This window comes from Callospermophilus lateralis, chromosome 8 (genome assembly GCF_048772815.1).
Source record: "Callospermophilus lateralis isolate mCalLat2 chromosome 8, mCalLat2.hap1, whole genome shotgun sequence".
Classification (NCBI taxonomy): domain Eukaryota; kingdom Metazoa; phylum Chordata; class Mammalia; order Rodentia; family Sciuridae; genus Callospermophilus; species Callospermophilus lateralis.
The window spans coordinates 23,754,877-23,780,753 of record NC_135312.1 but is presented as its reverse complement, the minus strand read 5'-3'; the positions used below and the strand labels follow the sequence as shown (position 1 = coordinate 23,780,753).

The 25,877-nt window shown below is 33.4% G+C and overlaps 1 protein-coding gene across 2 annotated transcripts in view; it reads right to left on the bottom strand.

The window, feature by feature from the left end:
* Nucleotides 1–765: 765 nt before the first annotated feature.
* Pcdh7 (protocadherin 7) overlaps nucleotides 766–25,877 on the bottom strand; it is a 394,225-nt gene continuing 369,113 nt past the window's right edge. For both annotated transcript variants that reach the window (XM_076864796.2, XM_076864797.2), the window contains exon 3: nucleotides 766–1,547. In XM_076864796.2, coding sequence (XP_076720911.1) covers nucleotides 1,171–1,547 — 377 coding nt within the window. In that variant the 3' untranslated portion in view covers nucleotides 766–1,170. The remainder of the gene's footprint in view (nucleotides 1,548–25,877) is intronic.

The following is a 25,877-nucleotide window of genomic DNA, read 5'->3' as shown; positions in this document are numbered from 1 at the left end:
TACTTAGACCATACACCAATGTATCTTTCTTTCTTTACCTGACTACCCATAATTATGACTTTAAAAAGTGCAATCTTCCCTGATAATACTATCTGAAATTAAACTTGAACCTCAACATGTTGACTATTACAGTAACAAAATATCTCTCATTTTTTTTTTCTCATTTTCTGAGCTTTCAAATAAACCCATTTTAAAAGAAGTAAGATGTTTTCTGGGCATAGAGACATATAAAGAAAACTAGTATTTGAGTATTTCTGTTTGTGTATGGGTTCCATTGCTTTTGTTGTTTAATGGATTTCCACGCCAAGACTAAATCAACTTCATGATTTCCCTGATCTGCCGTATGATCTTTGGCCTCATAATGACAAAATTGTTCAAGTTAGCTGATAATTATGGTCCTGTTCTGAAAAAAAAAATATTTTTTACAAGTAATAATTAGTGTAATTGATATATGTAATCAAGATTGTGTGAGAATCTTGAGTGAATGTATGGAACTGAAGTTGATGCTCTTGACCTGAAAATAACAACATAATGCCAGTTTGGGACTGCGATCCCCCTTCAGTGTTGTTTTGCTCTTAGTCTTTGCTAGAATAGTAAAGCTGTGATCTTCCCGGAATGCATTTGAGGAGAGTCCACCTTTGTGAGGACTGTATCTTTAGAGGGTTGTTATCACTTTCAAAGAATTGCCTTTGATATTGATAAATCATATTTTGAGGGTATTTCTGAATATAATTTACCTTCTGCTTTTTTTTTTTACTAGCCGGATGACACTCAAACAAAATCAAAGTGACTAAAATCATGCTTCAGCTTAGGGATAATGAGAGTGTGTTGTGTTCTGCTGATCAGGCTTGTTACCATGAAAGGAACTTGCAACCATCTTTTTTTTTTTTTTCTTTTTTCTTTTTGGAAGGGAGTGGGGAAGAGAAAGTGGGTGTTGGGGACCAGTGAGAGGGTTAGACATGCAAGTAACAAGGATGGAGTCTACATTGTACATTGTAATCAGGCTAACGGTATCGCTAAAGGCCTGATCTGGAGGCAGAAGTGGCAGGCAAAGCTTTGTCTCTTTGGTAGCCCCCTCTTTGTGATTAAATGGTTTTGCTTTGTAAGGTTTTTTGCCCCTCATTCTCCTTCTCATACATGAAAAGCACTTTGCTGTTGCTCCTTGATAGCCTACAGGTACACTTCTCTTCTAGTGAGAGTATTGACAGGAGATGGCTTATATTCCCCTGTTTTTGTCAGGGGAATATCCTCAGGGTTGGCTTCCTCATTTTTGCTGAAACTGGCTGCACTGAAGGTCTCATAGGACGAGGTCAACTTTTTGTTCAGGAGGTTTCTGTTGCGGTCACCCATGATGGCGGCCTCGCCATTAGCCAGTTTTTCCTGGCTCCCTCGTTCATCGACCGGCATGAAAGTGGAGAGTTTGGGTTGGCTCTTCTTCCTCTCTGGAGAAGTGCGGACAGGCATCCAGCAGGAATCTGAGTGGCCGTACTCATCACACTCTCGAGTGCATTTTCCAGTCAGGGCTACATCTGGAAGAGGCCTTGAATCTGAAACCCAAGCAGAAGCAGCTGTTAGTGTGAGACATCCTCAACAAGCTTTCCCCTCCTATACAAAACTGTCCTGGGGGGCAGGGGTAAGGCCTTGCAAACTTATTTCTCATTTTCCAATACCCTGCAGCTTATTCTGTGGAACATTTTATTTCATATATATTAAAGATAAGGTCTTGCAAAAACAAATATTATAGGAGAGAATAGACCAAATGATAAATTAAAGTATATAGAAGAAACATATATGTACTTGGTACAAGATAGGGTCATACAGATATTTAAGAAAATAGTGCTAGGTAGAAAAGTATATTTCTATGGATACAATTTTGTTCTACAGTCCCTAGAGAAATTATTAAATCCAAATAGATAATTTTCCACATCTATAAATTATTTCAGAAATGGTATGCTTTTGCCAATTGGATTTCTTCTTGCTTTTACATTATTCATAGAATGCAAATCTGCAAAACCTTATATTTAAAATACATTCTAAGACATAAGGGTGACTGAGAAGTTGAACCAAAATTGACAGCACATTATGTGGTTAGAAGTATAATACAAAATACAAGCAGGTTATACATATGAGCATAGTAGCAATACACCACCTTCCCCACCCTGGACACAATTCCCCTTCCCCATGTCAAAATGACCTTATGTGTGCCTTAGGATAATTCCCTGAGAGTTACATAGAAGTACTTTGTCAGTGTGTTTGATGAATGGAAATATTATCTGAATGTAATGTATCATGTAAATGTAGGTAAGTTCCTAAACAGTTGATGAAATAGCATATATTCCTAATTAACGTTGTCACCCAAGGGAATGAGAAATATATTCCATTTCTAAAAAGCTAAGTCTTTTCTAGAGAGTTCTTAAAGATGAAGATTAAAGGTGGCAGTCATAAAGAAACTGTATGAATAAGTAAAATCATGATATGTGTATGTCTCTGGAAAATAGTTACACATTTTCTTTACACTAAAGATCTTTTTATAGAATATTTTTCTTTGAGGAAAGAGTGAGGGAGAGAAAAACATTCTACCTCAATGTTTTTTTTTTATTCTAAGAGAATAACTTGTTATATTTAATTCAATTTACAGATTATCAACACATACAAGATGTACTCCAATGTATGTCATATGATATCAATTTATTGCAAGACGTGGGACTTTAAAACAGACAAATTTTGACCTCTGAAATAAATTCACAGTGACTTGCGTTTGCCTAAGCCTGGGTGAATAGGGTTCAGATAGGAGAGAAGAGGATTATTGAAATCTCAATAGATTTGTACCTTTTACATTTTTGTACCCATATTATGTCCTCTATTTTAACATTATATAAAGCATTTTTGAAGTTCTACTCTGCTAAATATTTAAAATCAGGCTCTACAATAATACCTATAATTTTTTTTTTCTTCTGTGATGGGTAACAGAAATATGGACATTTGTCAGCCCATTGATTTTTGAACCACACTAGCCTGGGATTTTTATGCCAAGTGCTGAGAGGTCAGAAGGAAATGACAGTGGTGTTCATGGGAAATTTAGAATTAATTTACACTTTCTTAAATGTAAAATGCAAAGGCAATTATTTTTTGAAGTCACACATGCTGCTATTTGACTTCTAAATGAGCAGATCTTCTTAATTTTATCATCAAAAGAAAAAATCATACTATTCTTATTTTAATTCTAAATTCCCTTTGCTGCATCTCTCAGATATGTATTTTAGAAGCATTAAAAAATCAAACTATTGATAAATTTTATGAATTTTGTTTTTTGTAATCTAGGTGGTTTAAATGAGCAAACAGCAAATTCTTTGGGAATATGTTCTATCGTGGGATACTGTGTTTGAAGCTGACCTAAATGCTTCGAACAGGAAAAAAAAAATGTGTGTGTGTGTGTGTATGTGTGTGTGTGTATATATATATATACACACACACAATATGTAAGATCAGATCTACTTTTTTTACTCTAAACATTTCATTTTATCTTCAGCTTTTTAACAAATTCAAACTTTTTATTTTCCTATTATGATAGTGCTTATCAAGGACACATAAAAATAATCAGAAATTTAGCTACTGAAGTAGGAAAAAAATCTTCATGAATGAAATTGTCATTCCCTTCAGAAATGACCCAGAATTGTCTCTCATCATTTCTGTAAGTTTATTTATGTCTCATATGATGTGTCAGCTACACAGTGGATTGCACAGGTAGCTGTTTTTCGGGATTAATTTCTATTTTTAGTTTGAAATTAATTGCACTTGTTTTCTCTTGGTTTGATATGCATTTAGAAACAGCGTGTAAAATTATTTTGATGCTTAAAATCTTTTCCTAACTTTTGTTTAACTCATGTATATCAACGACCTTTAATTCCTAAGAAATCATGCTCATTTAGATTGATTCAATTTCCAATCAACTCTAAGTGAGGTGCTTGATATTCTTTTCTCTTGGTCTTCATAGTCTGGAGTGTTTCCTGCTAAAATTGATTTCCTTTTATCACTTTTAATGAAAGGCTGCTTGTCTTTGTGCCATTATCCACATGTGAGCTGCCACATCTCTATCCAAGAGGCATGACTTTTAATAAGGATGTCCTGTCATTTCCAAAGTCAAACACTTGATTGGAGACCACAGTGAAAGTTGACAAGCCTAATTGGCTGAGACATGTTGCAGTGTTTGTCATCAAATTTAGAAAATAATCAAGAAAGGCTATAAGAGAATCATCAAGAGCAATCAAAACTTCCAATCTAGATGACTAAAATGAATCTTCAAAAGAAATGCCAATGATTAACAAATGCAATTTGTATTATGATGCAATTTATTAAGTAAGAGAAGGCATGAATGGAATAATTTTTTTGTGTTTACATATTTTATTATCTTAATTATGTAGGCATATATTATAAAATCTTAAAACATAAAAATTGCAGGGTCTTCAAGAATCACCAAATATTATTCTTCATACTTCCATAAAAGATATAATTTTAAAATCTCCTCTTTGGGATTTCATTATAGAGCCAGATCTTCTACATCTAGTAACTTCTTAGTCTTTCATGAAAGAATGTGTTTTATGATATCTAATTATTTCATTCTTTGGTTTAATACCATTCCCTTTAATTTTGACCTGAATGAAAATGGAGATCTTGTTAGTTGGAATGGATGAAAGAGATATAAACATAGAATGTTCTATATGGAAATATTATAGTATCCTCTATACACATTTTCCACAATAAAGTCAGTTATTTTTAGTTTTCTTCTGTTGTTGTTTGTTTTTCTATTCTTTCCCTCACTCAATCGTATTAAACTGAGAAGATTAGAAACAGAAATGGTGCCCATAAGATCCTGTTCCTGCCAACCTTTTACTTGTACAGGTTTCCATTTTGAATTAATTATGCTACTTACTAGAATCATGGCATCATTTTGGAGAGTTCAAGTTCTTTCTTAGACATAAACCTAAGTTCACTCCAAAAAGCACAATTGTAAGCCATCATAACATAAAATAATCCTAGAATAATTTACAACATGAGAAGTACTGTCCCATACTTCACCCTTTTTACTTATCAGCTCAATCAAATAACAAGGAGTATGGAAGCCATGAGAGGTCAAACCCATGGGAGATCTGAGGCCAAAGGATAAGTGCTTTGACTACCACTTTAATGTTTTCCCATTACACGATATTGCTTCTTTCTAAAATATAACAGCTGAGTTATTTAGAGGTCAATTACTGCTACCCATACCAATAAGAAAAAGCTATAGTCCCTAAAGAAAGGGGGGGAAATAACTGAGCAGCACAGAAAAGAGAAACCACAGTCACAAATTTTACTGCCTACTAAAAAGAATGGTTTAACCTTCTTAAAACTATAAATATCCTAAGATAGAGAAAATTATATACCAATTCAAGAGTCACGTTTTCTCCCTAAAAGGAAGTTTTTGTTCTTACTAGTCAGGCAGGATATGTAGGTGGTACAGATGCCTCTAGATGCTGCTATAATGATGCCAACAATAAATGACCACAGATAACATGTAGCATCATTAGAAATAACAAGAAGAGCCCAGATTTATGGAGCTGATATTTCCAGAAGCTCCCCTACACTATTCAGAAACGATCACAGGCATCGTTCTTACAAGACAGCACAGTGGATTGTTAAGACTCCTGCAGACAGCACTGCAGTGGACAGGACTTGCATTATGCTGGGTAATGCATTCTGGCAAACCAGGCAACTCCTAATCCAGGTCCTTGACATGGGCTGAAGATACAAAGATCTTCCATTTACTAAGAGAAAGCAGGACCATCTTGCAATTAGTTTTAATATGTTTTCAACGAGTTTTTGTTGTTGTTCTTTAAAGTTCAGATGCCTAAAGCTATGTACTTTGTTTATTTGTTTACAAATTACTCAATTTGTAGACCAAATGAGATAAATTGCTATTCAACATTGAGACTTCCCAGACATTCATACCATCCCTTTAATTTTTCATTAAAATCAAGCACCTTTATTCTTCACATTACTTAACAACATTATGTACATTAAAATTTATGATAGTCTTTTTTTTAAGAGGAAAAAAATAAGCACCATTCCTCCTTAATTTTAAAGTACTTGTTTTTCTTCTTAAACCTTTTGACTTCTGGACAGACAAAAACTTGTTTTCTAGAAACACCTTAAAGCCTAATGGAGTTGAGTGGAGTATAAAAAGTTCTTATAAATGGATAAATTAAAAAAGATGAGAGATAAGTGGCAACTTTTCCAACAAACAGTTTTATATATTATGTATTTTATATTTTATACTTTTATTTTCATTAATCCCAATGAAAACATCTCTATCACTCAAATAATTAAATCAAGCGCTTTATTTTTAAATAGCTTTCAGAAAATTATTTATTTTGGCCTTGCATGAAAGGAGAAGTAATTAAATGTTAGCTACAAGTTTTTCTTATGAAAATTATTATAATCAATAAAGTTAGAGTTGAGGAGAAAATATCCAAAGGATGGACACTAAGTTGAACTTGGCTTTTGTATGTCAATAATTGAAGGGCCCTACTATTTGCCTGTTTAGGAATTCATAAAGACTAGTAGGAAAAAGCACAACAGATAACAACTGAGGTGGGAATCACTGACTCACACATGTGACCAATGCCCTGAACATACATTGAAACAGTCTTTTTGGAACAAGATAAAATGTACAGTTCTGTAAGTGTCACACAATTACAGTGTGTTGGGGTTCCTAGAGTGTGCTGTAATTTATTACAGCATCACTATTCCTGGTCCAATCAAAAGAGAGTCTCAGGACTCTATTCCTAAAATCTCACTTCAGGTTTGAGCATCTCACTTCATCCTGAGCATTTTCTTCAAAGACAGTGAGCATCCAAAAAGAGCAGATTTGGAGAACTGACACAACTGAATTTAATTCTAGGCTCAATCACTTACGAAATGCATGACTTTTGTTATATCTCTGAGCATCAAGTTGTTCTTATGTATAATAATAATACCTATTCTCCCATTTATTGTGGGATAAAAGAATTAATATATGTGGAACACAATCTGGTCTCTGATGCAGTGCAGGCATTCAGTAAATATTAGGTTATATATCTGAACAGATTTAAGCATATGTATTCATATACATATACTCTCTCTTCAGTCTTCCAGAAATCAAATGGGAATTGATTAAGGGAATAGACTCAGAACTAAAGTGACATAGAGTCAAAGCCTTACTTTGTTTTCCTAGTTATGTGATTGTGAAGAAGTTAGTCATTTTAAGTTTCCTCATCTAAGAATGAACAAACTTATTAGAATTACTGGTAAAATTAAATATATTAATAGATGTAATATACTCAGTATTAATTCTGTACAGGCAGCCCTCAATTAATATTAGCTATGGTACATAATCCCTAATCCAAATTCAGTCCTCAAGAAAGCACAGAAAATCATGTTTCTTGTGTTTGTGTGTATGTAACTTCACAACAAAACTTATCTGAACTACTATACGACTATTTTCATCTGTATCTTACACAATTTGTATTTATATGTCTTATTATTGAAATAGTGGATTCAATTAAGGGCTTGATCTTAGACTATTTTAGATCTTTAGTATATAACATACGTGGCATCTTATTGTCTTATTATCTTATTGAAGATAATATTATATTACCTTTTCTCACATGTGAAGAATTTTAAATTTTTATCCCAAAAGTCTCAGGTAACTTACTGTGAATTAATACCAATTTTCAATTAAAATAACATTTATTTTTATTACTTTCCCAGTAGTGCTAATGGAGTCATGTTGATAGCATCTGAAATACAGCAGAGCTACCATTTATTTAGGAAAGCATGTTGGCCACCATATTCTAGTTACTCTACGTGAGGCATCCTCAGAATCCTGTTTTAGGAGTTTATCAAATATTTATTCAGTTGCTATCAAAACTCAAATGCAAATCATTTATTGTTCAAAGTTGTCTTTACAGTCTAAAAAACCATTCTTATCATTAATAAACTCACTTGAAACTTTCCCATGGTATGTTGGGTTGCTGGTCTGCTATCAAATATTACCCAAATGGGCAGCATAAGGAGAAGGATCATTTTAAAGATATGTCAAAAATGAGCAGTAAATTTTTTGAAGACTGAGAGATTGAAAAACTAGGTAAAACAGGAAAAGCAGAAAAATTACGTGAAATGCAATGCACCATTCACATAAAAAACAATTAAACAAAAATCAGTACATGAAAACTGCATGGCAGCCAGAAAAAGGATGGTAACTGCTCAGGAGTGGTCTGCTTATGTACATCAGAGATGTGGCTTTCTTGGATTGCCCTTTTCACCATGCCAACAGAGCTTCTGAGCTACTGAGATTCCATTAAGTATTTACATGCTTGTTTTAAGTTGTGAAATAGGACCAGAAATTTCTGTAATATCCTTAGACACACACCTTCAGACATTACTGTTTCTACCATCAAATGGACATTCTGCTTCACATTCTTTGATGCCAGGCGTTGCTTGGACAATAAAGAATGTGGCAGAGGTAATGCTGTGCAGTTTCTAACCTGTCTCTCAACAAGACTAGAATCTTGTGCTTTTACTCTGGGAATGCTGGGATCACCATCTGGACAGAAAGCATAGTCTCACGCCTCTCTGAAGATGAGCACCACTTGGATGAAATACCACATGACAAGGAGCCCTGGCTGTCCCACCTACCTCTGTGAGTTCTACCTGAGGTAGCTCTCCAGGTGGCTGCACCATTGAGCAGAATAGACAAAACTATCACGGAGAACCAAGAAGCTAATCCGCAAAAATGTAAGAGGAAATAGATCTTTGTCGTTTGTAGCCACTAAGTTATCTTTGCTTGTTTTTATGTTTGGGGAGGTAATGTGGTAATAAATCACTAAAATAATGATCATAGAGTTATTATATTATCTTCAATAAATAAACTGCTCCAAAACATAGATGGAGTTCTGGGAGTAATGCGTTCTAATTCTTTTATGTCTTTTATGTCTCTTTATCATGGATTACAAACTGAACAATATTAGTGTAAACATCAAACTGTGAACTAACATCTTTGGAAATATAAGCACATTTAATTAAGAAGTTCATAGAGAAGGCTCCCATATAAAGTTTTTGAAATTCTTTTCCTCTACTTACAAGATTTTCCTCATCTCGGAGTGCTCCAATTGGTACTGACACACCAAGACAATATTTCAAATGTTTAAACATGTTTGAAAGCATCAGCAACTTATTTTATTTCTTAGGATGAGCTCAGTTAAAGAGAAATTGAAAATATTGCAAGAAGCATTTCCTGCCCTGAGGCTTAGGCCACTGTCATTCTGAATGTGACATTTGCACATATAGTGAAGACCGTGCACACCATGTCTCAAGCAGGCATGCTGAAACAGCTCAAAAGTGAACCTGCTGGTTGGTACATGAAAACTGCATGGCAGCCAGAAAATGGATGGTAACTGCTCAGGAGTGGTCTGCTTATGCACATCAGAGATGTGGCTTCCTTGGATTGCCCTTTTCACCATGCCAGCAGAGCTTCTCAAATTGAGGGGCAGAGTGGAAGGAGAATAAAATGCTGCAAATGATAAGATATTGATCAAGATAGTATAGAAAACCTTGGAAAAAACTACAGGCATCTATTGCAGAAGATATGCATTGGTTTTCCCACTGAGAATAGATACAACTGTGGCTATTTCAATTTATTTTTCTACTATAATGATCATGCCGTTCATGATTTTCCTTCTAGCATCCTAAATTTTGTTATATTAAAAATAATTTGCTTCAATGGCCAAAGACTTCATTGATCTCATGAAAATAAGAAGTACTGCTTCCTCTTACTAATGCAGAGATGTATTTACAATAGTTTGCAAAAAAAAATTCAGTGAGTTTCAAGTTACATGATTGATAGTCTCAGTATATTTCCAACATCCCAGTGTATGAGAGAAAGTATATTTTTATAATTACACAAATTCTCCCCCTTGAGTTATAACCAAAGGTTAAGACATATTTAACAATTTAACACCCACCCTCAAAAATAGAAATAACATGTGGTAACTGTCATTCAGTGACACAAAGCATTTTTAAACACAGAATTATGAAACACATACTTAGAAGTGAGAAAAATAATTTAGGCTAGATTATATTAATAATTTAAGTTAGTATTGAAATACCCAACTCTACAAACACTGATAAATTATAAAAAGTTTTTGTTTAAATAAAAACTTACTATTTGGGGGTGGATTTAACTAATTGCTGATCTCCAGTTTAAAAACTTAATTCCCTAAAATCTACATTCAACATTTGCCTCAAACCAGTGTCTTAAATTGCCGGTAACTGGATGGTCACCTATTTTGCATAGAACAGAAAAAAATTCTTGTGATAGTGAAAGTTTAGAAAAAAAATAATGACCCAGATGACAGTTATTTTTAAATTAATAAAATATGTTAGCTTCTTTATATTGGTTTTGCTGAAAAGAGTCACATGGATAGTACCAAAAGAGCTATAGGTACCAGTTTAAATTAGTGACACTTCATAGTAATGTTTAAATCTTTAAAGTTCTGATTTAATGAGGTAATTATCATCTGCTGGCAAGATATATTTACTCATTAGTACTACAGTTCAATTATCAATCAAATTTCCATTACTGACATAAAGTTGTAGAACATATATCCTAGAATAAACATTAATAATATCTTTAGGACTGGATATTTACTCTATAGTATATAAAGGTTTTATTAATTGTAAAAATATTGTCTTTGAGTTTCATAGTCTGAAAGCAGTGGGAATTTTATCTTTCTTCTCCATATTATTTATATATCTATTATATATTGTATATAATATATATATATGTGTATGCATTCATATAAATGTACATATATATGTGTGTATGTATAAATTTCAAAATGATATATATAATTTTATATGAAGAGATTGAAAAATAAAAAACTGAAAAAGAATTCATTAGTAGACATTATTTTCTCAAAACTTTCTTAATTTTCATAAAAAAGTATAAAACATTTTTTTTACAAAAGTGAGAAGTTAAAAAAATATTCTTTGCAATATGTAGTTCTTATCAAATCTCTAGATTTTTAACAAATGCAATCATGTTAAATATTAAATATTAATCAAATTAACTTGTATTAGGGAATAAATATGTTAAGTAAAAAATGCTTTGCTACCATGGTTACCATATGATAGAAGGTATTTCTTTGTGTAGTTTCCATTTATTATTTTGTGTGAACATCTAAAATGGACCACATTAATTCTCAAATCATGTATGAAGTAGAATTGTAATGTGATTATTTTTTGCACAGGGGCAAATCATAAAAATTAAGATTTACTGCTGTAATTTTAACTTATATTTAAGTAGCAAAAACATGATACCCATTCATTTTCTTACCATAGTGATCCTGAGAAACTATACAATTACTCTAATGATATGGCCATTTTCCAAACACATTCTCAAACTCTTTGCCTGGGATGCATATTGAAATGTTTTACAAGTCACAGAGAAAAGCTTATCTGGTTGGATACACCACAGTAACAACACGTTATACAGTTAAAGAGGATTCCATTGAGAGAAAAATAAAGATTTCAACTTTAGCAAGGTTTAAAGTGAACACTTAGTTCTTGTTTTGTTTTGCTATACTGGGGATAGAACTCAGGGTCTGGCCCATGCTTGGATAAACACTCCCCTAGTAAGTCCTATCCCCAGTCCATAAACATTGCATTCTGAAGTACTATTTAAAGAAGGGGTTCTGAGAGGTTTTGTTTGGTAGGGTCTGAAAAAAAAGCATGTACAGAGAGAGTTTTAAAACATGCCTTCTTACTCTTTCAATAAACTGATCAATTGAAACTAAAATTGGCAATCACAATTAGGACCAAAAAAGTGTTGAAAAGCTTAGGAGTGTAGAGCAGAGAAACAAAATGAAAAAGGAAATGATCTCTAGTGACCAGCTAAGAAAACTCAATGAACAGCTAAACGGGAGGGGAAATCAATGAAGCAACACTGGATCAGTTTGCTCCATTGATTTTTGCTGCTCATTGAAATGTTTTCCTTTATTTACTTCCTATTTCCTTGGAGAGTGGTAAAGTCTCACTGCTGAGCCTCCCTCAGAGTCTATGATGGATGGGAAAGCAAACTCTATAGATGCCCTCATGCCTTCATTGCTGTCTCTGGCTGCATGGTTCAGAAGCAGATTCCAGCTTGGCTCTGCATGCTTGTTCTCAAGATCCCTCTGTGGTGCACGGAATGGTCCTCTCCAAAGACCTAGGCATGTTGAGTAGGACGATAAAGAGGAATTAGGTTTTAAATAGTATTAGGATGGCTAATATGCTGACCTTCAAAGAGGGAGATTATACTGGATTACCCAAGTGAGCCAATTTGTAATCCACAAGGATCCTTAATAGTGGAAGAGGGAGATGGAAGAAAAGTCTGTATCAGAGCAAAGTGATGAGAGAAAGACTCAAGGTTTCTGTCAGCTTTGAAGATCAGATCGAAGAGGGGGCTACAGACCAAGGAGTATGATGAGAAGGCTCTAGAAATGGGAAAGGCTAGGAAGAAGACTGCCTTCCTGAGCCACCAGAAAGGAAAGCACTGTTTCCAGAAGTTCCATGTTAGTCCTCTGAGATTCATGGCAAACTGAGACCTAGAGAATTTTAAGAGAATACATTTTTTTAAGGCCCCAAGTTTGTCGTAATTTTTTATAGCTGCAATAGGAACCTGATACTCATCCTACCACTTCTCTGGTCAGAGTAGGAACAACATAAACTTGATGCATTTGATCTTTCTACTGATATGTCATTCATTAAAGGAAATAAAATGGAAAAACTTCAATTATCATTTTGCAGTTGAGCCCTGTGCATCTAATTTTTGAGCATTCACTCCAGGATTTTCCCTTTGCACTTTTGAAAATTTCACTTCACCCTAGTATCTAATTGTTCATATAATCAATCAACCCAGTGCAATTTCCTTTTGTCCAGTAAAGTATAAACAACTCACTTTCCTGGGTAATACCTGTCTTGCCCTTCTCTTCAGCCATAGCTGCCTCAAGGATTATTACCAGTGGGCTCACTTGAAGCCATGAGTGATTCCAAAAGAGAGAAAAGGAAGAGAATTTGACATAATATTGATTAAGCAGAGAGGCAGGTACAAAGGCTTAGTCTTTACAAGTATTTTATAAAAATGTATATTTTTGTGATTTTCTTGTTTCTACTTTTCACATGTTTTTTTCTTTAGCTGAATTGTCTCCCTTTTTGTGATTAAGAGGAAAGTTCTAATGATAAGAAAACTGAAACTTCTTTTAAGAACAGTAAATAGAGTAACAAGTCTCTCCCTACTTTGAACCCTGTTCCATAAACCTCACCATAAATTTAAAACTCCTTATTTTAGCACAGAAAGCCCTTCTGGATCTCGATTCTGCTTACCTCTTATTCTGGCACTCTCCCGCATGCACTGGAGCAGACCAACCTAATGCAAAGTTGCTATTTCTAGAAAGACTTGTGCTATTACATTTCTTCATGATATTAATGTGTTGCTTCTTCTGCTATTCTTTGCCTTATTATCATTTCCCGTGAATCCTTTAAACCTGGTTCTAGAACATCTCCTTGAATATTTATTTTTGCCAGGTTGATTTTTATTTTTCTTTGCCTCTCCTGTCTTGGTTATTTGTCTGTATCATAACACTTAATATTTGCACTGTATTCTGACACCTATTCATGCGATTTCATTTTGTAGAATAAGTTAACTCTGTGCTCTAGATCCTAGCAACATACTAGTCACATATGCAGTATCTGAAAGACATGAAAAGGAAGCAGATGTATGTCATTTCTGACAATTATAAATACTTTCATGCCACAGGAAGAATTATTAAAAACATATATATTAATCACAAGTGCAATGTCATTGGCCAAGCTGAGAAAATGAAGTGGGTTTTGCTTGTTTGTTTGGTATGAGCTGATCTGAATGAACTTCTCTACAACTCACTCTCCTCACCCCCTTTCAGCCTTACAGGGCCGGTCCTATGCTCTTTCTAATTGAGGTTTTTTGTTTGTTTGTTTGTTTTTCACACACAATTTTAGTTGAAAAAAATCCATACATGTATTTCATAGCACAAAGTTTAGACTTTATACTCAACTGATTTGGGTAGAAGTCTGTCAGTGTAGACAGTAGAGGATGCTAAGAAAAAGTCTAATGGGAAAATTCTATACTTAGTGGTCCAAAGACTACACACACACACACACACACACACACACACACACACACGTGTGTGTGTATCTCTATCTATCTATCTATCTATCTATCTATCTATCTATCTATCTATATGAATCTTCTTTCCTTATGGCTGGTGGATATTCTATAGTTACCTTAGTGCTGTCAGGCTCTCTCATTGGCACTTCTGCATGATTTTAAGAACAAATTGAGGAAATAGAATCTGTTATTGACTTACACAGCTCATTCCATGAATATAATACAGACACATTTTAGTAAGAACTATTGTAGGAAATGAGCCAACTTTATTTGGTTTGATAAATTTTATTTGCCTTGTGGTAGCAACCTGATGGATACATGTTCAAGGATGGGCCGTTCAGATTAGTGCTTTCAAATCGAATGTCATGAGCCATGAGTAGACTGAATCCATTTAAAGAGTTATTACCAGCTTTATGTGAAGTTCACATTGTTTTGTGAAGTTTGTGTTTCAAATTTTTTTAGAGTGTATGGATATGTCTATGCATGTACTTGATCCCCATATAAAAAGAATTTCTTATTGTGGGTCACACTGAATAAGCTTGAAGTATTTGTAATTTAAACTATACCAAGGGTTGGGTGTGTATTTCAGTTGTGGAAAGCTTGTAGCATATGAAGTCCTCAGTAGGATTCTCAGTACTGCAAAATAATAATAATAATAATAAAATAACAAACAAACAAATAAACCATATCAAACAGAAATCTGTATATTCTAGGGTATTTCTGAGTAAACTATATATTATTATGTGACATTTAATAAATCTCATGTACACACAGTATCATCGGGATTTTAAACTATATTTCATTTGCCATTTTGAGTTGTCTTTTATATACTAAAGTTTTATCTTTATTAAAAAATATAACTCAGATAACTCTAAGAATACAGAGTCAGTCATATGTTCAAAAACCCTTTCAGGAAGCCTACTGTAAATACAGTTGTTTACCTTGACATATTCTGAATTTATGGCTAATATCCCAGATTTCAATTTTCCAGAATTACATGTAATTGTGATAAGCTTTCTCGTAATCTACTAAAATCTTCTGTTAGACTTTGATTTATTTCAATCAGCAAAATGGCAACAGACGCTTTTAAAAAGGAGAACTTAATGTGACTTTTTAAAGTCATATAGACATTAAGATGTAGGACACATTTAAACTGTCTAATTGTACCATGGTCTAATGCCTAAGTATTAATCTGTCACAATGTCAAATTACATACATTTAGGCCTTTTCTTTAGTAAAACGTGTCTGTGCTTAACAAACTCGTAGTATAAAAAATTCAGGAGTGCAATTAGAATGTCATCTCTCCCGGCAGATGATTTAAGAAAAGCATGAATCAGAGCTTAACAGTCAACATAATTTCATAGATAATCATGGCAAAATTATGGTACTGCAACAATTCAAAGGAGTACAGTGAGGCTACCAGACAGTGACGATCAACTATTCATCGCCACCATCTGCCATACATGCTCTTTATTTAAGTCTTTTTTTGCATTTTTGTTTTTGCCAGTGTTTTCAGTTTTGACTTTGCCAGCAGTAGGCATCACATAGAAAAATAGGTTTCATGGTGTAAACAGATTTTCCCATGTGTGCAATGAATTAGCTATGCTGGCTATTCTGCAATTCTTGGGCAAAGAAGAACGGCTGGAGGGAATTAATTTTAGCAAGCTTTTGTGTATTGGCCAGCATCTTGTGCTACTCAAATGCAACAATTCTATAACAGAAAAGATAAAACTGGAAGTACTGTAACAATGGAAATTCTTACAAAATCTATGTTTTGCCAGTTTTCCTTTAAATGACATACTTAAAATATATGTAAACTGCATTTACTATTGGATTACACTATCGGTACTTAAGCACATCAGATGGAAAAAGCTGGCAATTTCTGCTTTCTAACTTGTGGTCCTTGTCTGTTCTGCAAATAAGATGAGGACTAGTGGAAGCAAGACTTACTATGGCAGGATAAGGGAACTTAGTGGAAATTCCAATACAAAGAGGAAAGGAGGAAATGTACTCTACTAAACAAAGTGACATGAAGTTTTCAAGCTCAGGAAAGATAGCTCCCACTATCTTCCAAAAATATATTTATTCATAAATTCAAGAAATATTGGTACACCAGGCAATATTCTACAAAATAGGAAAGTAACTCATTGTATATTACCCCTATTTTACAAATGAGAAAAGTAAGACCAGAGAAGTTAAACAAATTACACAAGAACTTATGTTGACTGAATGGTGAAATGAGGTTATAAACCTAAACAGTCAGACTTAAGAACCTTATTCTTAACCACTCTACTCTACAACCTCTCAATGAGCAATACATCAATATGCTATATAAATTCAGGTTGTAGATTAAAAAATACTGATCTTTGTCTAAGTCAACGTAAACTAGAATTGCATTCCACTGTACAAGGAAGAAGAAAGCTGGAAAAAGCAGTGTCCTTGGGTGTCAGATGTAGTGTTAACTGCCACTGTGGCTAAACTCTTAGCTTGAAATAAAGGAATTGTTTTTTAGCTTGGAGAAAGAGAATGGTGAAAACCTGGGAATTGCATAGAAGGAGATTCTAGGGCCAGAAAAGCCCTGCATGTGACTGTTGGTATCCAACCTGTTTTTCCCTGGGGTTTTCTCTCACAGATGTCCCTTAGTTGGTTTTTAAATGGGATGAAGAATTTTCCATCTAGGACAAAATAAGGAGACTAAATTATTGTGTTGGTAAAAAGCCTCAAATTTCTATTATTATTAAAGCCATATTCAGCTAAGAAAAAGTCGCCTCCTCATGGTATACGTCTATTTTAAATTCTACCTGGCAGGAAGACTGCTCAATTACGAGGTTTTGGATCATCATCATTCCATAGATAGAAAAGCCATGTTTAGAAACCACACTGTTCTGGGTTGAACTGAGGGTGGAATATGCCAAGCCGCTCCTGGTGAATTGGATGTGACAAATGGAAATAAGTGCTTTAAAATGTAAAATAGTTATAATTTAGACAGTTATTTTTGGCACATAAAGTATCAAAGAGATTATGTAGGACATATTAGCCATGATTTGGTTGGTTTAATATGAAAATTGATTATCTTTCTTAAGAGAAAATGTACCTAGCACTTGGCCCACACCTGTAATCCCAGCAATTTAGGAAATTAAAAGAGGAGGATCTCGAATTCAAAACCAGCCTCAATGGTGAGGTGCTAAGAAACTAAGTGAGACCCTGTCTCTAAGTAAAATACAAAATAGGGCTGGGGATGTGACTCATTGGTCGAGTGCCCCTGAGTTTAATCCCTGGTACCCACCCCCCCACCCCCAAAAAAAGAGAAAAAAAGAGAAAGAGAAAATGCACACATAATGATATTTGATCTGAACTTACTTCTACCTGACTTCCTAAATTAAAGAAATAATTTAATAATATCTAAAATTTTATTCTATTTGATAATTATTGGTGTGATCCAAACTAAGGTATAATCTGTAGACTGGGAAAAAGTGATTTTGTTGTTGTTGATTTGCAGTAAGGGAAATTGAACCCTGGAGAGCTTTACCTCTCAGCTATAACCCCATTCCTTTGTATTTGTTATATTTTAGATAGGGTCTGGATAGGTTGTCCAGGCTGACCTTGAACTTTCCATCCACCCACCTCCACTTCTGGAGTTGCTGGGATTACAGAAGTGTACCACCGCACCCAGCTATGCAATATATTAATATTAAATACTGAGATAAAATATTTATATTAATTACCATTAACTAAATGTTCATATTAAATAGTGGGGTAATATTAAATACTGAGGTAAAAAGGTTGTGGTGCCTCCAAGTACATGCATATCTCCAGTACTTTTTCATCATTGTAACTTGGAGCATAGAGGACAAGAACCGTGCATTGTATATGCATTTGCTTTCATTTTGAATGCTTAAAGGAACAGAGTGGTTGACACACTAGGATTTGAGCAAAGGAAGTATGATTTGAGCTCACAAAATGCCACTCACCAGCTGTCCACCTCACTAGGTTGCTCTGAGGATTACATGACAAAATGCAGGTCAGGTACTTAATATAATGGTCTACACAGAGAGGCGCTCAGCATATTTCCCTGCTGTTTCCACTCGTGTTGCTTTCAAGTATTTTGTGTCTCCTTTCCCTTCATATTGTTGAATGATAGATGATTAGTTCTAAATTTTTGAAAATCAAATGATTTTATTCAATGTCCTCCCCCACCGCTTTTCTGACACAAATTAAAAAATAGAGGATAACCAATCAAACTTCTTTTTGTATATTGACTACAGGAAAACCACACATATGAAAGATTATAGATTCATATCTTTGGGCTAGGGATGTGGCTCAAGCGGTAGCACGCTCGCCTGGCATGCGTGCGGCCTGGGTTCGATTCTCAGCACCACATACAAACAAAGATGTTGTGTCCGCCAATAACTAAAAAATAAATATTAAAAAAAATTCTCTCTCTCCCTCTCTCACTCTCTCTTTAAAAAAAATAGATTCACATCTTTGTGTTATAATATATAGTGCCAAATACATTTGTTTTAAATAAGCCTTCAGAAAAGTAGAATGTGAAACGAACTCCTTTTAAAGTTGCTTATTTTAAAATTATTTAAATTAATAAACGTTGAAAATGTATATTACAAGAAGCTTAGAAGAAGAATTGCAATTTAATTTCAAAGATTAGGTGTACATAAGTTAATGATTTTTCTGACAGTTGCATTGTATTTTATAATTACTAGCTGTTCAAAGTTAACAGAAACTTAATCTTTTGTGACTTGCAGGTATGTAATAATAAAGACTATAAATAATAATTAGTACTCTGTCATCTACTTAACTGTGTATAATCTCTCATTTCCCCTGAAGAAACAATTTTTATATAATTATTATTTTGTACATTTTAAAATCACATTTTTTATTGCTTAAATTCTCACTTTATTTTTTTATATGGGAACCTGAAAAGATGGTAAAATTGAGAAAATTAAAGAGACTGTTTGCCTTCAACACAACATAATATCTACATTATTTACATAGGTGGGTTTTAAAAGTATATCAGCAATGTTCAAAAACAAATCTAAAAAAAAATTTAAGCACATCAGAAAATATTAAAGCTGCAGAATTCCAGTAAATGCACATCAAATTATCTTCAAAAAGAGGAGTTAAAAGTTAAGAAACAGTTTTTTTGCTGTGCATATTAACTAGGCTAATAATGCAGAACTTAAGTGAAAAAGTCAGAATATTTAAAAGAGAAGACAAAATAATATTTTAAGATGACTTGCTTTTATAAAGTGTCAAGTAGAATTTACTCCTCTGAAGAAAAGCGACCAATGACTTTCAGTATTTTAATTTATCCTTTACGCTGGATTAAAATGTTTCATTTGACTATAAAGATGTTGACCAGTTAAAATGAGGACTGAATGTCTTTTCATGATATACATACAGGGTTTCCAAAGCAGACACAAATATTTGCCACCAATAAATACATTTAGAATTGCAGTCAGGTTCAGGATTCAGAATAAGATGATCCAAGAAGTAAGACTAGTTATACATTATTCATGAATTTGGGGAAACAGTAAAATAAAATATTTTGTTTGCAGTGTATTCAGATAGTTATGGCTAAATATTCCAAAACATTTAGCATCTGACATGCTTTTATAACTGAATTTTTTTTTAAATCTATCTAAATAGTGATTCTATTGTAATGATGATTGTACAAATACTTAACCCAGGACTACAAACCAACAAAGAGAAGCACCATGAACATTTTCCTGCTGGGCAAGATATAATTAAATCTTCTATCTTGTAGATAACTAAAAAGATCCACACTTTTTTTCTCTTCATACAAAATGGAACTCCTTATAGATGAATCACTAAGCTACTATCATTAAGCAAAATTAGGCTATTTTAAACTAAGCTGCTGGAACTTAAAATAAATTAAATTTTTGAGAGACAGGTTGTTTCCCACCCATGTTTGAACATGTTTTTATTTGGGAGTTGGAAGGGCTTATCTATATATTAGGAAAGCTAACAACAGCTACAAATTTCAACTAATGATCATATTTTTCTGAATATATTTTAAAATGTACAGAACATTAAAAGTCCACAAAAATAAAATATATCAAAAGGCCAAGCATCCACAAATTTGTATACTTACTTACTGCAAACAATGGTATATCAGTCTTAAATTCTTAAGTTATTCAAATTGATTATTCTTGAGTTTTTAAGCAATCATAAGTAGATGGTAGCCTTCCAATATCTTCATTCCTCTACAGATAAGGAAGTAAACATAGCCATAGAAACATTTCTTCCACTCTTCCTTCCTTTCAAGTGTTATTCTCCTATTTAAAAACAAAATTCATAAATGCTGCCTCTTCTCCTCAAAACCGAAATAAGTGAATATTTTATTCAACCTGAGTTCAATTTGGTTAAAAATGTCTTTCTTCCTCTTGTAGCACCTGGACATGAAAATGAAGACAAGGTACAAAAGATGTACAACCGCAAAGCATCTGGTATATCTTAGACATTGTCTTATGAAACTGTGAACCACACTGCTTGAGATGAATAGCTAAGGTATAATTATGATTGGCATGCATTTATCCCTGCAAAGTTGTAAGGCTAGTTCTTGGCACATAGAAGACATGCATGTGTAAGCTATAATTGTTATCATAATCATGACCATGGGAACTGATTTCTCAATGCTTGGGATAATTTAAGGCATCTTTTTGATTGAGTAAAGAAGAGAAAGAGGCAAGTGTTGTTGTGCTCATTTTTAGAGGGCCAAAATTGAGAGACAGACAGAGTGGTTTGTCTAAAAGTGAAACATAAGTATAAAGAATTTGGCTAAAGTATAGCCCCAGAAGTGGACATAGGTGTTTCTCTAACCCTACTGCTCATCTATGTGTGTATGAAAGTGATTTAATTTTGCTCAGCCATTGCTGTCTACTCCTGTAGAGTCATGGTAAAGCAGAAGCAAGATTCTACACCTAAAATACCTGGCGACATGCAAATGAGAAATTTTCAATAAATATGTTTTTAAGAAAGAAGGAAAGAATAGAAGAATAAAGGATGGATCCTGATTTAATCATCTATTCTTTCCATTCAAAAAAATTTAGAGTGAACACATGGAAACTAGAGGATACAGTCTGAAAACCATACAAAGAAAGGAAAAAATAGAATAAAGAAAAAGAATGAAAGGAAGAAAAATGGTGGGAAGTTTAGTAAAATGATTGGTAGGAAATAGGAAAGAAATTGAAAGACCAGAAAGAAATTGAAAGGAGAGAAATAAAGGAACACAGGGACCAGGAGGAAGGAAGAAACGAAAAAAAGAAGGAAAATATGAGGAAGTAAAAAGAGGGAAATGAAAGCAAAAAGACAGGAAAGAACAAAAGAACAAAGGATTAATGTCTTAACTGGACGTGAAACCTGTAGAAGAATTTATGCTTGCCACTAACTTTACATAGATTTTCCAGTTGTGGTTTAAGGTGTGTCTGGATTAATTAGCATAGACTTTCAGTGGTACAGATGTGAGAGAGACTTGGGTTTGGTCAATCAGAAGGTATTCTAACATAAGGCTAAAACATAACTTAAAATTATGATTCTACAGGGTATTACACATCATCATGATGTATAAAAGAAAGAAAAAGAATGAGACAATAGGAGCTATCTGTTAATCGTATATTAAAATTTAGAGTTTTTCTTTCTTTTTTTTTAAATATTGATACTTGAGTATCCAAATCTAACCACAAAGGCCTTTATCTAGCCTCTTATTACTTTTTCTGTAACTCTTGTTCTTTTGCACCATCAGTACTGAAATTATCATTTTAAACTGAAGACACAAAATAAAAATAAAAAGACTTTAAATTAGATATTACTCAGATTTCATTATGTTATTATTAATATTATCCCTTTCTTTTTAAGGATTTGCTAACACTAAATATGTTTTTGCCTAAAATTCTTTTTTAAACTGAAAAACAAGTTTGTTTAGCTTTTCAAGAAGAAAATACTTCCAAATGACTTGGCTAGGCACAGCCATGTATTTTAGATCAACATGAGCAAAATGTTATTTGAGAATTGCTTAATGTTCTAAAAGAAGAACAACTAATGACCTAAAATTAGTACAGGATTTAGAGTGTTCCCAGTGGCTAATTTCAGCCCCCCTTCAAAGTCAATCTGAGTGCTGTAAGTGCAGCAGAATCTCAGGGTAATTTACACAAGTTTAGTTAGGCAACTTTCTTGCAATGCTGAACATGGATTTAGAAGAGAATAGTGGGTTTTTATGAGTCATCCAGGAGTCATCTTATACAGAACTTTGAACCCAGCGATTGCCACCAAGTATTTACTGTGTATCTTCTACTCAAGTATTGTGAAAGTAACATAATTATTTTAAGTATGAATCTTGTCTTCAGGTGGTTGAGAATCTAGGAAAGGAACAAAGGGAGGTAACTTATACTCAGTTTCTAAGCACTAACTTTCCTTAGAGAAGTATGATAAAATAAGTACTGAAATGTTCAAGGAAAAATCAAAATTAAATAAAGTTTGTCTTTTGTTACTGGGCCTGTCATTAGAAATTGTAACACTGGTCTACAGTAGTCCCCACCCACCTTCACAACAGAATTCATTAATAATCTGCCTCTTACCTTCCTTTCCACTAGAGCTGACCTCTATTGCAGAGTCCTACCATTATTACACAGAATTAGATTAAAAAAAAAATGTTATCATCTCTGAATATGTAAAAGGGGAATTTTTTTGTGTATTTAAATCAACTATGTCTGTGATTCTTTTCTACAGAGGAACAATTATAGCTTCATCCAAACTGGAAAGTTCATTTTTTAACAATAGCAATACCATAAGAATATTAATATACTAGTAGAAAAAATGTTGGCTTGCTAAATATCCTGCCTTGAAAACTGCTTGGCACTTTTTAGACACCAGATGAATAATTGTGGAATAAATGAATTAATGAATACTAAAATATTAACTATATCTCAGCACCATAATACTACTTATTGTTCTGCCACATGCTTCAAATTTGGGAGTTTTGAGTGTTAGTCAATGAAAAACTCAATGACTTTAATGGAAAAAAAAGGAATAATTAGTAATTGTATTAATACTTTTTCCTTTAAAAAATGATTAGCCCATTATCATTGTGCATAAAAGTGGGATTTGTTGTTTCAAATTTGTACATTGTTTTCTTACTTTTTTTATTCTATCCTGCCTCTTCTACTCAAATAACATTTGAATTTACACTGAGAGAAAAGAGACAGGCAAGATTTTCCCAGGGAACAAAGTCATCACCCCAGAAACTACTTGTGTAAATCCTAGTGCTAATATCACTGAAAATGCCACATAAGTGATCAAGACAGTTTGCCCTCCTCAATTCCCTCAGAGCTAAAGTGGTGACATCCTGCCATATAGCTAAAGTCTTTGATGTGTTGACGGGCTTTCCTGATGTTATGTTATAAGTTGCTATGAAAGTGGCTCATAAAAACAGCAGTTTAGTTACTGCCTAAAACAAGTAGAAAAGTTTGAGAACAGTGTTTATGGACCTTTTTATAACCAAATCCACTTTTGATGAACCAAAGATGGTTTCTGGTTTTCCAGAGAATTACCTCCCACTCCAAGGGTGTTAAGATACAGTGATCCTGCAGGAGTTCAACAAAGATAGAAAGATCTTTGAGATATTTTGAGCACAAGACAGCCTTTTTTAGTGTCAGAGGCCCATATTTTAGAGGAGTTAAGTCTTGTTGAATCATTTCTCTCCCCTCCACTGACCAGACTAGATCTTATAGAAATCTGATTAAGCTGCATGGAGAGAGGGACCTTCATATGTTCTATAGCTCCCAGGAATAAGAGAATGCAGAGATGTTGTATCATTCTTTCTCTTAGATTTCCCATAAATAGTATTATCCAGGGGAGGGGAGAGAGAAAGCAGCTTTAAGCTACACCTAAGGCATCTGGATACAATCGAAGTTTTTCTTATCTATTTTGCAAGAAAAAGAGTAAGTGGGAATTCAATAGTGATAACAGAGTAAAGGAGTGAATTTTCTGAGCTGGCAAAATGTATATTTTGAACTGATATTCTGTTGTGTGAGATCTGATTACTTTTGTTAAACTGCTTTAAAATTCAATACTGCTTTCTTCTATCCATGATTATTAGAAGGAAGAAAGCATAGAATATGTATTTTTCAAGAATTCTTTTCCTAGGAATGTTGGCCATACTAAAGAATTCATTATATTATACTGCTATCATTACTTATAGTAGGTTTAAGGAAAAACAAGAATCCTACAATTTTCCACAGCTTCTACAATATACATATATGAGAAAATTTAAAGAAAATAAATTAAAGAATCATGCTAGCTATTGAAAATAAAGAAGTGAACTGAAAATAAAGAATTCATATTAAATAAGTGCACATATTTCACCATAATACTTAATTTATTTTATCAGTCATCCACATCCAACTAAAATACTTTTTTCTTTATCAGATGAATATCGTAGAGGAATTAAAAATTATCCCTAATAATAATGTTGTAAAAATTCAGATGATTGGTAATAATAGCACACTTTTAAAAAAGCATAATGTGTAAAAAATATCATCAAAATATACTGTTTGTTCATAAGCTTCTTTGTGTTCTTTGTCCAAAACATGTGATTCCATTAAATTTGAGTGAAACATGACAACTTAATTTCTGATGTGCTGTTTATTTTGTACTCTATTATACTGTGTATGTTGTTTCTTCTATTCGTAGATTTTCAGCAAGTGAAAGTGGAGGAGGGAGGCAAGTGGCTCAGAATTGACGGCAAACCTGAATCAGGGCGTCCCATGCCAATGAAGCAATGAAAAACCACACTGTTCTTAGAGGGGCAATAATGAATATAAATAGACAAAAGACATTGAATAGCTACTGGGAGAAAAAGAATGAAGCATCCATTTCAAGAAAGAACCCTTTTCTGCTATCACAGATAGCTTTGTGGGCTGGCTAAATTAGAATGCCATATAACAATTTCATGCTTTAAGGGAAGTCTTTCAAAGACAGCTCTCATACACTTTTATTTAAAGGGTCTGATTTAATAATAGGAATTAGCTTGTTGTTTTAGTTGTATATGTTCACCTCTCTCTCTCCCTCTCTTTCTTCCTTCCTACGCCTCTCTCTTTCTCTCTTTATTGTATTTGTATATAAGTGTGTTTTAAGTAACTGACTTTGAGATGAAAACTGCTACAATAGATCTGAAGTTATACTTTAAAAATGCATATAAGTTCTTGTAGCTTGTAAGTTCAAGACCAATTTGTACACTTAGATTTGGAGTGATTTATAGGTCAATATCTGGATTATGATCATTTTATAGAGGAAACTATAATTGACAACCGTAAGTGGGTATTGCAAGATAATATAAAAAAATTCCACATTGCCAAAATGATTGTATTTTAATGGACTACAACTATTTTTCAAAAAATGTCAATATAACAACTTGTTATTTATTTAAAATGCCAAAGATATATGTAATAATTCAGTAATTGAATATCAGAAGTTTTATATTTCAAATTATGTTAGGTGATTTCTGTTGACTAGAAATGTTTTTAATAAAAAATACAGTAACATAGAAATTATTTTGAAGGGAGGCTTAAATACTATATGTTCT